Consider the following 13,094-nt stretch of genomic DNA (forward strand, 5'->3'; position numbering starts at 1 on the left):
CAACAATATTGTTCATAAAAAACCCAAACATTTTAACCAGTACTTGCATTACCAAATCTGCTGATGATGACAGCAATAAAATGGTGTAGAATTATTAACTGATGACCTTGTGCAGGAACACAAAATAAACAATGCTCCAAACAAGTATGTTTTGAAATGTTTATGACAACCACAGATTAAGAAGTTTTACTTATCAAATAAAATGCAAATCATTATGTTTTTGTTGATCTGTGGTTTAATAGTGATTTAAAATTTATATTGTGCAAGGAAGTTAGAAATTCTTTTCTATTAAACCACCCATTTCATAAATGGAAATTAATTATGGTACAGCTGTTTAGCCACTTAGCCACTGAAAATCTAATCTGAGCCTTATCACTCTTGACAGTATGTCACCACTACTGTCAATATGTCCTACTGTGTCCAAACACACCTTGATTGGATAGTGGAGCTGCAAAAATAAGTAGCAAGTATTGTCATTATGTCAAAACAAAACGTTGTAAAGATCATCTATCTTCACTCATTAAGTTAAATATTGAAACAACTGGCATAATTAATTTAAATATAAAATTTTCATTTTTAACATGTAATATCAAAATTTACCACTCCATAAAAATATTCTGAAACAGTAATTAACACATGACCTGTTATGCCCAGTTATTCAATGTTTGCCTACATTATGGAGCAGTGTTAATAATTAGAACTAAATTTATAACTTCACAAAGATCCATATAAACATGAAAATAAATTTCAGTATGTTTCTGTCTATATAATACATACATCTGCAACTGTAAATATCTTATTAATAATTTATCTGTACATTCATAGAAACTATTAGTTAACCAAAATATTTTAGAAGTACTGAGAGAGTCAAATTAAATCTTTCTCACTCCAGTATCTCTGCAATCTTCTAACAGGCTCAGTTTCTCAGGCACAGACTCCAGGTGGTTTAAAGCTACTCGGGTACTCTAAAGAACAGAACACAAGTTAAAACATTAAAACCAAAACCCTTCTTTCAGCCATCTCACATACTACAAACACCAGTATTACCAGTGTACTAGTTCAAGCTTCCTCAGTTAGGGTGTTGCCTTGCCCTAAACCTCCATCACAAGTAGCTGTGGGACTCACTGAAGCAGCCATGTCAGAGGCTCCAGCCAGACCTGCTGGTGGGAGATGGAGCTCTCCAGATCAGAGGCTGCCACGTGTGCCTGGTGCCTGTTCATGAGGCTGGGGCTGACCATTCTTTCACAGAAGGTGAGCTGTGCTTTAGGAGCTGGCCACCAGATACAGAAGGAATGGAACAGGCTACATTGTATTGAGCAAACAAACAAAAGACTGATTATTTTCAGAGTCTCACAGTCTCAAGACTCTCAGGAGTCATGAACCTCCATTATAGTGGAGAAGCAGATGGACTCAGTACCCTGCAGGGTAATTAGTCAAAGGACTGTTAGCCAAGGGTCTGTTCAAAGATGCAGGCTGTAAGCAGGTCACAGCATGTACTAGGAGGAAGGTTCCTCCACCTCCTCAGAATTCAACAGGTAGGACTGGCACCCTCTACAATACATGTGAGGCTCTGGAACCAGAAGGCTAGACTACTGATGAGGTGGGTGAAGGTATTTCTGGGATAGTGTGGCCTCCTAAAACAACACCACCTGTACTCTGCACCAGGACCTCTGTTAAAAGGAAAATGAAGGGTAGTTGTAACAGGAAACACCTTTCTAAAGCGAATGGAGGGCCTCCTTACGCAGACTGGACCCAGCTGTCTCCAGGGACTAGAATAAGAGACATTACTGATATGGGAAGAATACAGAGTCACTGTACAACTTGTCACTGTAGGGAGAAAATTCATGGGGCCAAAGCTCTACTGGAGTTGAAGCTGGCCAGAAATGTGGAGGACAATAAAAAGAGTTTTTAAAAATATCTCCATGGCAATAGGCAGTGCAAACAAACCCTTATCCCTTTACAGGATGAGGATGGTCAAACAGGGACAGAGACAAGGCAATGGCATTTCATGCATTATTTACCTCTGTCTTCAACATGGATGATTGACCAAGGGATCACAGTGCCGTGAGCAGAAGGGCCGTGACTGTGAGAATGACCAACTCCCAGTCGACCCTGAACTTGTGTGGGATTTGCTGCTTCAGTTGGATCCCTACAAGTCTATGGAGCAAGAAGGGATTCATTCAAGACTTCTCAAAGAGCCAGGTGATGTCATCACAAAACCTCTCTTGATATTTTTTGAGTGGTCTTGGGAATTCGGAGTGGTTCCAGCTTACTGGAAACCGGTGAACCTTGTCACAATTTTAAAGAAGGGCAAGAAAGAGGACCCCAGGAATTACAGGACTGTCAGTTTCACTTTAGTGCCTGGTAAAGGGTAAAGGGATGGAAAAGATTATGCTAAGAGGTATTGAAAAACCCCTGAAAGACAACACCGCCATTGAACACAGCCGTCTTGATTTTGTGACAGTAAAAGTCCTCTTATTATCAAACCTGATTTTCTTTTATGACCTACTTGAGTCCTGTGTGCAGTTTTGGTCACCACACCATAAGAAATTACTGTTTCTAACAGAAAAACTGTTAGAGAGCATCTTAAGGAGGACAATGAAGATGGTGAAGGGTCTTGAGGGGAAGCCATGGGAGGAGCGACTGAGGTCATTTGGTCTGCTTAGCCTGGAGGAGACTGAGGGGAGACCTCATTGCAGTTACAACTTCCTCATGAGAGTAAGAGTAGGTGCAGGCACTGATCTTTTCTCTCTGGTGGAGACAATGACAGGACCTGAGGAAATGGCCTGAAGTTGTGTCCGGGAAGGTTTAAGTTGGATATTAGAAGAAGGTTCTCCACCCAGAGAGTGGTTGGGCACTGTATCAGGCTCCCCAGGGAAAGTGGTCACAGCACCAAGCCTGCCAGAATTCAAGAAGAGTTAGGACAATGCTCTTGGGCATGTGGGGTGACTCTTGGCGATAGTGCTGTGCAGGGACAGGAGAGGAGTTCCTTCAAACTCAGTATAATTCTGTGAGTCGATAATTTTTTTTTTAAATAGAAGTATATATAGTGAGCACTTAGCTAAACATAGAACAATCAAATCTCCTATTTTCAGATTAGGCATATGGTATGTACTACTGAAAAATGAATTACCACTCTGGGAAGAGTTAGGATTGGCCTCAACAATAAGATTTCACATTCACACCCATCACACAAAAAATGCAGTCTATTGGAAACTGCAAAGAACTGAAGAAAATAAATATGGTTTTGGTTTTGTGTGCAGAAGAAGTTGGTTGATCATGGACAAAGAACAGTCATGTCCCACAGGTCAGATGCCTCTGCAGCTTCTCAAAGGCTGCCCATCTATTATTTGTCAAAGAGCAAGTAAAACCAGAACTGTTTGTATTTTCTGAACAACAGTTAGCATTTCCTTCACAATTCTCAAAATCACACTTCTTTGGATAAGGTTCTGCTAGTCTGGTATTCAATCTACCAGTAATGGGCTTCATTAACCATATTATTGTCTTGGTAATTTAAAGCCAAATCTTAAAACAAATAAAATCCATAAATCCTGAAATCAAATATTATGTTGCAAAGCCTGTGCAAACCAAGTTAACTTGCTCTTAACTACAAAAGCTCTGTTATTAGTTCTGGAAAATCTCAATCTGACCACCATGAAAAACATTCCATTGAGATCCCAGAGAGTAAAAGTTTCAGTCACAACAGGAGAAGAAAAATCAATGGGAGCTTCTCTGCACAAGGGGCATCAACTTCAAAAAGATGGAGACTAGGAGTGAGGAATGTAGAATCAGAAACGAACAAGATGAAGACACGCCATCTGTTTAAAAGCAGATGTCTGCCTTGTTGTTAGTTCCAAACATTCTGGTTTTAAGGTTTTAAGAAATATTCATAACAAACAAAGGTCAAATTTTATAAACAATGGGATTCATTTGCAGCTAACTTGGACTGAACTTGTAGTCAATATTCAGAACCAATAAACTAAATTAAATAGAGGATATGAGATTCATTCTTCTGTTTCTGCAATTATATGTATGCAAAGATATTATGTATACAGATATCTATCTGTTTACCCACCTTGTTTTAATACAGATGACCTGTGATCTGTTCTCACAAAAAAAGAACTCAGGCCCTAGGTATAAGCCTATGCCTTAAGCCATTCATTTTTCAATTCCTTCTCTAATTTCAATGCCAAGACCTCATGTCAACACTCTCTGTAAATGGATTTAAGGAAGATGTTAATCATCTGTTCTTCCAAAGTGTCTCCTAAATATATCCCCTCTATTTCATGCACTTTTTGTAGTGGGAAAAAAAAAATAGCTATTTCTCTGCTAATCCTTATTAGTTAGATTATTAAATATAATCCTGAAAGCAGAAGACCGGCCTTTGGGTTAGATGCACATTCAGTCTCTGGTTTTTTGGTTTTGTTGAGAATAATGTGGATAAAGAATGGTACAGGCTACTTGGATTTCTGAAAGGTGTTTTAGGCTTCTAAAGTTTAAATCTAACTTCACATTCAAACTGATGAGCTCTAAGGTAACCATTGCTGCCCAGGAAGCAGATCATGGGGCAGTGATGCATATTACCAAGAATCTGCTATTGCAGTGCTCAGTATCAATCAGAAAACCAAAATCAACACTCAATATAATCAGGAAAGGAAAAAAAAAAAAAAGCCAGAGAACATAACTGTCCCAAATCATTAATCCAATTGCATCTTCACTGCTGAGTGCAGACGTGGATTTTTATTTCAAAAGGGAAATAGGGAAAGGTTAGAGAAGTTGAACGAGAATTTTCAAAGCCAAGGTATGCTGTTTCCAAGTGAGAAATGATAAACACAATACTCTAAAGAATAGGACTCTGCAGCCAGTAAGAGAGATGCCTGAGAAGACTAATTACCAATTTGTATAAAATCAGAAGTCACATAAAGATAGAAAATTTTATATGGCTTTAAGCAGAAAACTGGGCAAGTTCATGAATGAGGAAGACCACAGAATGGTTCCAAATTCACAGAAACTACGTCTAAGTCTGAAAGCCTTTGAGCTTTGAATGGCTGGAATCAGAATGAATGAATGAGAAACAAAATACCTGTCAGTCCTGTTCATACAGTCTTCCCTAAGCATTTTACTTTGACCATCGTTGCAATGTCAATAGATTGACCTTTGGTCTTGACCAGAATGGTTCTTTTTATATTGTAAAATTCTCACAGTCTTCTGAGCAGTCTGAGGGACTTGAATAGGATAACTCACACACTAACATTTTCAGGGACAGAAATGTGTATCTTTTCCATAAAACAAATGAAAAGAATGGTAGGGATGTGCAAATAAAAACAGAAAAAAAAAAAAAAGCAAATTTTGTTGTTAGGGGAGGTTCAGTAAGGAAGATGAAAATGAAGAAATACATTGAACAATGTGAGGGAAAGATGATGAAAGAGCTTTTAGCTGGTCCATAGAAGTAGTCGTAATTAATGAAAATCACAGCAACATCCTCAAGATGGTTCAAATACGATACTTGTATCATTAATGACTACACTCTATTCTATTAAAAAGATGATCTAGCCACACAGATAAAATGTAGAAAAGGATGTTAGAAGCACCTGATATAGAGGCCAATTAAGTACTGTTTAATTTTTTCCCAGAAATCAGAAAGCTGTATGCCATAATGCATAAAAATAAACCTAAAGACAGCAATCACATCTGTCTGCTTATGTATAACAAGCAACAGCAGGTACTGACCCAGTGCACTGATGGTACTGATAAGAGGACAAAACATCCATTGTACTGTCTGAGGCAGTATTAATGGCATTTTACTTAACAGCAGTGCTCTTCGATAGACTGAATGCTTCTAATCTTTCTGTTTTTATAATAAAGACTATTTACTTTTAAAAGGGGTGTTCTATGTTTTAACAGAGAATGACAAAACAAATTGCTTATTTTCCATTACTTCATACAAACGCTTTGATGTTTAAACTGCATGTGAACAGTTAATCCTCCTATACTGATGTGTTCTTGGTAATAGACGGTTTCACACTGTCTCAAGGGACAGATCTAAATCAAAATCAGACACATTTTATTTTTAGTCTCAAAGCTGCAATGCTAAATGCAAATAAATCAAAGCAGGTTTGTATATAGTACTCCTGAGGTTTGCCTTTATAGTCAATATATTGGAAACACATAAACATAAACCAGAAACCAAACTTCACTGACTTTCAAGTACAGTACCCCTTTCTTTTCTGAGGTAGGTAAAAACAAATGGCTATCTGTATTGCACAGACATTTTTTTTTAAATGAGAGTTGATTTAAGTACCAGTTAGCTAATCCCCAAAGAATAACCATAAAAAGATTAAATGCAATGTCATTTTAACCGGCTGCAATGCATGTCAGCAGGCAGTTACAATTCAAATGAAAAATACAGCATTAGAGGTGACCTAAAATGACTTATTTTTAAATGACCTTAGCGTATTGAGTACCTAAATTGCAAGAATAGGATGCACCCAGCATGTTTAAAAGTATCCTTTGCTTTCCCTGTTAAGATTTGTAAAACTAAGCACTATCAGCTTCAATCCCCAGCTCTCCACTGATAAATCATATACTTTTCTTTTAAGGAGGTAATTCTGCTTGAGAGGCCTGAGGTGTTCTGCTGACTTTTATATGCATACTCCACAACAGCTGGGACATTCTGTGAATAGCACATCATATGTAGAGAAGGAACTTTCAGAGAAAACAAAAAAAAAAAAAAAAGTATTTTATATCTTTATATTCCACATATATCATGACTCCAATTATACCACTGTTTTAATGATTTCAGCACATCAAGAAGTCAAATTACCTATACAAAGCTAGGAAACACATGTAACTTTATCAAATTACAATTTCAATGCTCAATTGGCTTTTTTTTTTCTGTATTACATTGTTTCATGGGAGCTTTAACAAGTAAGATTTTTTTAAGCATAACTACACTAATGGACAACAAATGACCTTTGCTAACAAAGCATTGCCAATGTCAAACTATTTGAACATTCAATTTAGATTCCAGATGTTTTTGCATGGGGTGGACCACATTTTAGTTAAAGGAACTTCATGAATGCTTCCTTTCCTGTTTGCAATGACATGGACTTTTCTCTCATTCATGAGCACATGACGTCCCTGTGCTAACTAGTGGAATGTTTACATGAGAAAATATTAGGAAAGTATTTTATGAATTTGCAATTGTTTGATGCATACTAGCAGCTGGAAACATGGAGGAAACTGTTATCTTTTGGCAAGCTAGCTTTCTGTGAATCATCAGTCAGTGCTCCAAGTACTCTGGGGGTCCATAGGGGTAGTTTTTGAGAATCCATTTTTTATCATTTACTAAGATTTTGATCAGAGACATATCCAGATATAATTCCTAGGAACTAAAAGAAATGTAACACAAGAAGTAGAGTGTGTGAAGTAATGCAATGTTAGTGGGAACACATTCTCAAAAGGTGTAAAGACTTCCTTTAACATTGCTCATCTTTAACATTAAGAAGCATTGCAGGCTAAAAATCTTTACATGCAATTTATGTTAAAGTTTTATATGCTAACAGTATTTCATCAAGCCTTCCAGAAAGCATTGCGAAAATTCAATTAACACAGTCTTCATGGGAAAGAAGAAATACCATCCACTGAGAAAAATTAAAATAGAAAGAGAAGTGATTTAAACAATGATTCACACCAAATCAGTGTCAGAGTATGAAAAGAATTAGGAGTTTTCCTTATGGATTTCCCTATTTTAATAAAAAGCTTCACAATAATGAAAGAAAAAAAATCTGTGGTGGCATCAATAGGTGTAACTGATGCCTGGGCTCCTATGGTTACAACTAGATCAAATAGGAAGCATTTAAATCTAAAATGTAGCAGCACATTGGAAACATCTAGTCAATAGTGTGCTGTCAAACAAAATTTAAATTCTGTTGTGATATACAAACCAAATCAAGAAAAATACAGTACAAATCTATGTCCTATCAAGTTACATTCTGTGGAAGAACCCAGATACATATTCCACAGATGAAAGGCCAACATAATTCATATAAGAAGCAGCTGAGGGAGCTGGGTTGTTTATCATGGAGAAAAGGAGACTCAGGGGCGACCTTATCACCCTTTACAACTGACCGAAAGGAGGCTGTAGCGAGGTGGGGGTTGGTCTCTTTCCCCAGGCAAGTGACAGGACAAGAAGAAACAGCCTCAAGCTGCTCAAGCTGTTGTTCAAATTGGACATTAGGAAGAATTTCTTCACTGAAAGGGCATTAGAATGGACTGCCCAGGGAGCGGGTGGTGCCACCATCCCTGGAAGTGTTCAAGAAATGACTGGACATGGCACTTGGTGCTATAGTTTAGCTGACAAGGTGGTGTTCAGTCAAAGGTCAGACGTGAGGGTTTTGGAGGTCTTTTCCAGCCTCAGTGATTCTATGATTCTCTAAGGATCCTGTGGAAGGAACTCATAGGATCTCTCTTTAAAATTACATTTACATGCATATAACTACTACGTTAAAAAAAATAATAATTGAGAACACTGCATACTACTACTCCTAGTTCAACTGAAATAAATAATTTTAGATAACTTAAGTCTTTTGCAATAAGGATTTTTCCTGAGATTTTTACTTTCTCTAATTAAAACCTGAAGGATTTTGGTTTATTAAACTTTGGCAAAAATGTTCAACATTTGCAACATGTGGAACACATTGTCCTAATTTTGAAAGGAACTTAAGAGTATGTAGGGGTTCCACTAGGACCATTGCCAGCAAGTCAAGTGAGGTGATCCCTATCCTCTAGTCAGCCCTCATTTGGAGTGCTGGGTCCAGTTCAGGGTTCTTCTGTACGCAAGAGACATACAAGGACAAGTCCAGCAAATGACAACAAAATTTTATGGGACTGGAGCATCTCTCCTGTGAGGAAAAGCTGAGAAAGCTGGGATTGTTTAGTGTGGAGAAAAGAAGGCTCTGGGAGGTCTCATCAATGGGCACATGGATCTGAAGGAAAGGTGTAAAGAAGAGGGAGCCAGGCTCTTTTCAGTGCTGCCCAATGACAAGCAGTGGGCACAAACTGAAACACAGGAGGCTCCGTCTGAACACAGGAAATGCTTTTCACTCAGAGGGCTAGAAAACTAGAGGTGATTGCATTAGAAAAAAACCTGAAAGAACAAGTGAAACACCAAATAGGATGGGGCAGAGGATGGACAAGTAGCTGCGTATTACAGCAATAAATACGTAGGGTGAGAAGATAACATCAAGGAAGAAAGAAAGAGAAAGCTGAGCATTAGGAAGAAAGAAATAGCAAGCTGCCAGCAGCCTCAGGACACAGAAGTTACTTGGTGGTTATGAGCACAGGAAAGGCTCTGGGAAGCCCAGCAAAGGGAAGTGACACACTGGCTCCCCGATGAAAGGAAAGGAAAGGGCGAGGCAGGCAGGACAGAGGATCTCAAACTGCTCCTGGTCACTTTTATAAGATCAAAGAATTGCTGTGTGCTGGGAGGACCAGAAAGCCTTTGATGTAATGGTAGTTTTGGCAAGACACTACAGAATCAAAGCAAGAGGAAAAGAAAGTATTAAGCCTTCCATTCAGTATTTCCTCAACATTCATACAAGCAAAGTATGAAAATCATGAAATAATCTCAAGAGATAACAGCAAGATTTGCTTATTGATGGAATGCACACGGAGAGAGAGACAGAGAGGGAGAACAAGCACATAAAAATGGATGGTGTCAGGCAGTCACATAATCTCTCTACAAAATGCATTTGGTATTCTTATTCTTCCAATTCTTCTTTTAAATTGGATGATAAACCATAAAACTGATGTAAATTTGAGCCTGCTACTACAGGAGAATAATCTAATAACTTTTACATTGCTGAGTGGATGCAGACAGAAATTTGTTTTACTGGTATTCAAAACCTTACTTTCTTTAACATAAAAATGCATTACAACAAAATGCATAAATGTTCATACTGAACCAAAAATTCATATTAAATTAAAATTTTGCTGAATACTTACAGCATTACTGGCTTAACCTAGATTTATGGACATTGTAACAAAAAGCTGAATTGTGTCCAGAAAAGTCTGATCCAAGTATTCTAAGAAAGTGGGAACCTCATTCTGAGTTCTCTACTGAAAGCAACAAGCTGTTTTATTGATCAAAGGATATAGAATGCATATGTTCACTGGAATAACTTCAGGACGTGGTTGATTTAAAATTAATTTTTGCAGTCTTGTACGTCAGATTAGTACTAGTAAAGCAGAGGAACATAACTTGCAGCTTATGCTCACAAAGAACGGTATATATTCTCTAGAAATCCACTAAAATCCCAAGCACAGCATAGTAGCAGTGTACACCTAAAAAATGCATCCTGACATCTTTATGAGAAATAAATACACTTTCCTTTGTGGCCTTATCTGAGAATACAATGCAGATTTTTTTCCCAAAAAATCATACACCTTTCTCTATAAATAATACAGAGCCAAATCTTGTATATAACAACTAAAGTATACTTAGGAATAAAAGAACTCATTTAATTGAAAGATAAATCATATTAATTCTCTCAAGATGTCAGACTAAATTATTGATTACTAAAGTCACTAGGATATTTACTTGTTAATAGCTATGAAATAATTGAATTCACTTTAATTAACAGCGTTAAACCAAATAAAAAAGCCAAAAACCCACAATCTCTAGATACTCAAAACCTCAGTTTTGCCTATGCTTGTTGCTCCTCTGGCACTTCTCAAGAGTTGAAGGGTTATTCCAGAAAACATCTAGGTTCTTCAGCTCCTTTTATATCCACCAGAGAGTCTGCCTAACAAACCTTGCTCTTCCTTACCTGCCAGCTTCTGCTCCTGACCTGCACAACGTGCTGGAGCAACAAGTGGCATACCTATCTATTGAATCATAGAGCAAAATTGACCTGATTGAAAAAAAGAACCAAAATATCCAAAAGCTTCTTCTAAATGGGTACTATTTGTTCTCAGGCTCCTGAAGGGAGTGATCAGATCATGTGTAATATCTTGAAGGAGGTTCATGATAACAGCACTTTCCTCTAGAAACAGGAGCTGGCTAAGGAAATAGAAGATGCAAGAAACTGCCTGGTACTGTAGACAGGAGATGGAGCGTCAAGCTCAAACACAACTGCTGAGAGGAGAAGGAGCTGACAGGGCTCAGAGAGAGGCAGGGGACCTCCTTGTTTGCTGCAACCCACAAATTCACTGAGTTAGGTTAAGCTATGTCTGGAAGGTTAATTCACCCAGCGGTCTGAATGGAATCTGAAAGGTTCATTATACATTTATTTCCCAACTGTTTTTTTTTTTAATTATCTAAGTTGTCAAGTTCATCTCATGGCCACTACAACAATTTTACTGGCAACTGAAGGAGTTAGAAGTGAGTAGATTGTAGAGAAAGGGAGAACAGTGGGATAGCAGGATAAATAGGTCATCCTTTTCTTCTATCCAAACAACTTACAAATATTCCTTTCTAAAATTGGAGACATTGGAAGTATAAAAAGAAGAAAAGCTCCAGAAAAAATACAAAGAAACATTTGTCACAAAATATGGACTGAATTTGCATTACATTGGTGGATTTGCAAGCAACTGTCCTCTGCCTGTGTCAAAATAGCTCTGGGAGCAGAAAGGCCAGGGAATTTGCAGGCAGTTTAACTCATGGTTTGTGAGAAATGGATGTCAATGGATACATGCCTGGCTGGTTGTCATGTAAGCAAACCATGAATAAGAGAAGGTCCTGAACAGAATTAATGTCCTGTCAATACCTGACACAGCACCATGTGAAGTGTTAAGACACTGAATGCCAGCATTAGCTACCTGCTTCCACAAGGCAGGTGCTGTAGCACAGCACTGATTTCCAAAGGGCCTTTCATGACTGAATGAAAGATTTTTAGAACAGATTGAATAAATTTAAAATATATTTTTGAACTCAGAAACTGTTTTTGCAGTTGCAGAGACTATCAGAAAGAATAAAGTAATAAAGTAATAATTTGCACAAATAAATTTGAGAAGTTTATACTTGCAGCATTGATATTGTCTCAGTAGTGATTTCTTTAGATGAAATTTTCTGGATTTCTCATGAAAAGAAACTATGGGCCTGATACATACAATTTGTGATATCTTATTTGACATTCCTACATGAAGGGAAAGAAGAATGGTTCCAAAATTATAGGGCAAGCTGAAACTCCTTCCAGCTATTCCACCTGATGGACTGACTACCTTGGGACATCTGGAAAATGCATTCATGGCATGTACAGGCATAAAGTTTTGTTCTCCCAACTTAATGTCATATTAAATTATATTAATTAGTGGTTAAAATTACATTCCTTTACTCTCTTAGTTGCAGTGTGGATATGGGCAGATGAACTGATTCTGTCCTGCACCTCCCTGACCAAACAAATAAGCAGAGAGAGTAGCCACTGAAATAATTACATCTATCACATGGACCCCAACCATTAGAGGTGTTAGAAAAATAACATCTTTTGTATGGATAAAATCTACAACATTTCTCTTCCCAGGGATGGGATGAGGACTGAACTGTATAGAAAAATGACAACACTGAAATACACAGTATTTCACATAATGAGTACATGAGTACTGTAGTAAAAATCTACACAAAGAGCTGCAGTGCAAAATTTTCACATCTTCTCTTAAAAGTAAAATGACAGTTAAAAATCCAGAACTACAAGCTTATTAAAAAAATCTATAAAAAATATTTTCATAATTCAGACAAATTATCAGCAATGTAATTGGGATTGGTTTGGAAATTAATTTAAGAAACTTACCATTTCTAAGGCCATAATACGTTCCTAAAAGCAAAATACAAGATGCCATTAGAAATCGAAGAATATAAACACAGTGTAAGTCAAAGAATGATGAATAGGATTCCTTTTGGGGTTTTGGTGGTCTCATACATACAGTTTTTTGTAAAAAACTCACTGAGTAGGAACTGTTGTACTTCACTGGATGTCTTTATCATACTATTCTACTTAGAAATTTGCCCCAGAAATAAGAAACCACCCAGAAACAAGGTGAGAAAGGATTTGACAAAAATTATTCCACAATATATTTTTTTCAATTAGTGCATTAGA

General features: G+C 37.4%; 1 protein-coding gene across 1 annotated transcript in view; it reads right to left on the bottom strand.

Moving 5' to 3' along the window:
- The window catches only part of CEP128 (centrosomal protein 128), a 102,307-nt gene that overhangs the window by 14,967 nt on the left and 74,246 nt on the right, over positions 1-13,094 (bottom strand). The window contains exons 21-22 of the mRNA XM_041472104.1: positions 12,789-12,812; positions 888-965 (exon numbers count right to left, since the gene is read on the bottom strand). Of these exons, the coding sequence (XP_041328038.1) occupies positions 888-965; positions 12,789-12,812 (102 nt within the window). The remainder of the gene's footprint in view (positions 1-887; positions 966-12,788; positions 12,813-13,094) is intronic.

The sequence above is a fragment of the Pyrgilauda ruficollis genome, unplaced genomic scaffold (assembly GCF_017590135.1).
Source record: "Pyrgilauda ruficollis isolate IOZ18807 unplaced genomic scaffold, ASM1759013v1 scaffold28, whole genome shotgun sequence".
In the NCBI taxonomy this organism is placed as follows: domain Eukaryota; kingdom Metazoa; phylum Chordata; class Aves; order Passeriformes; family Passeridae; genus Pyrgilauda; species Pyrgilauda ruficollis.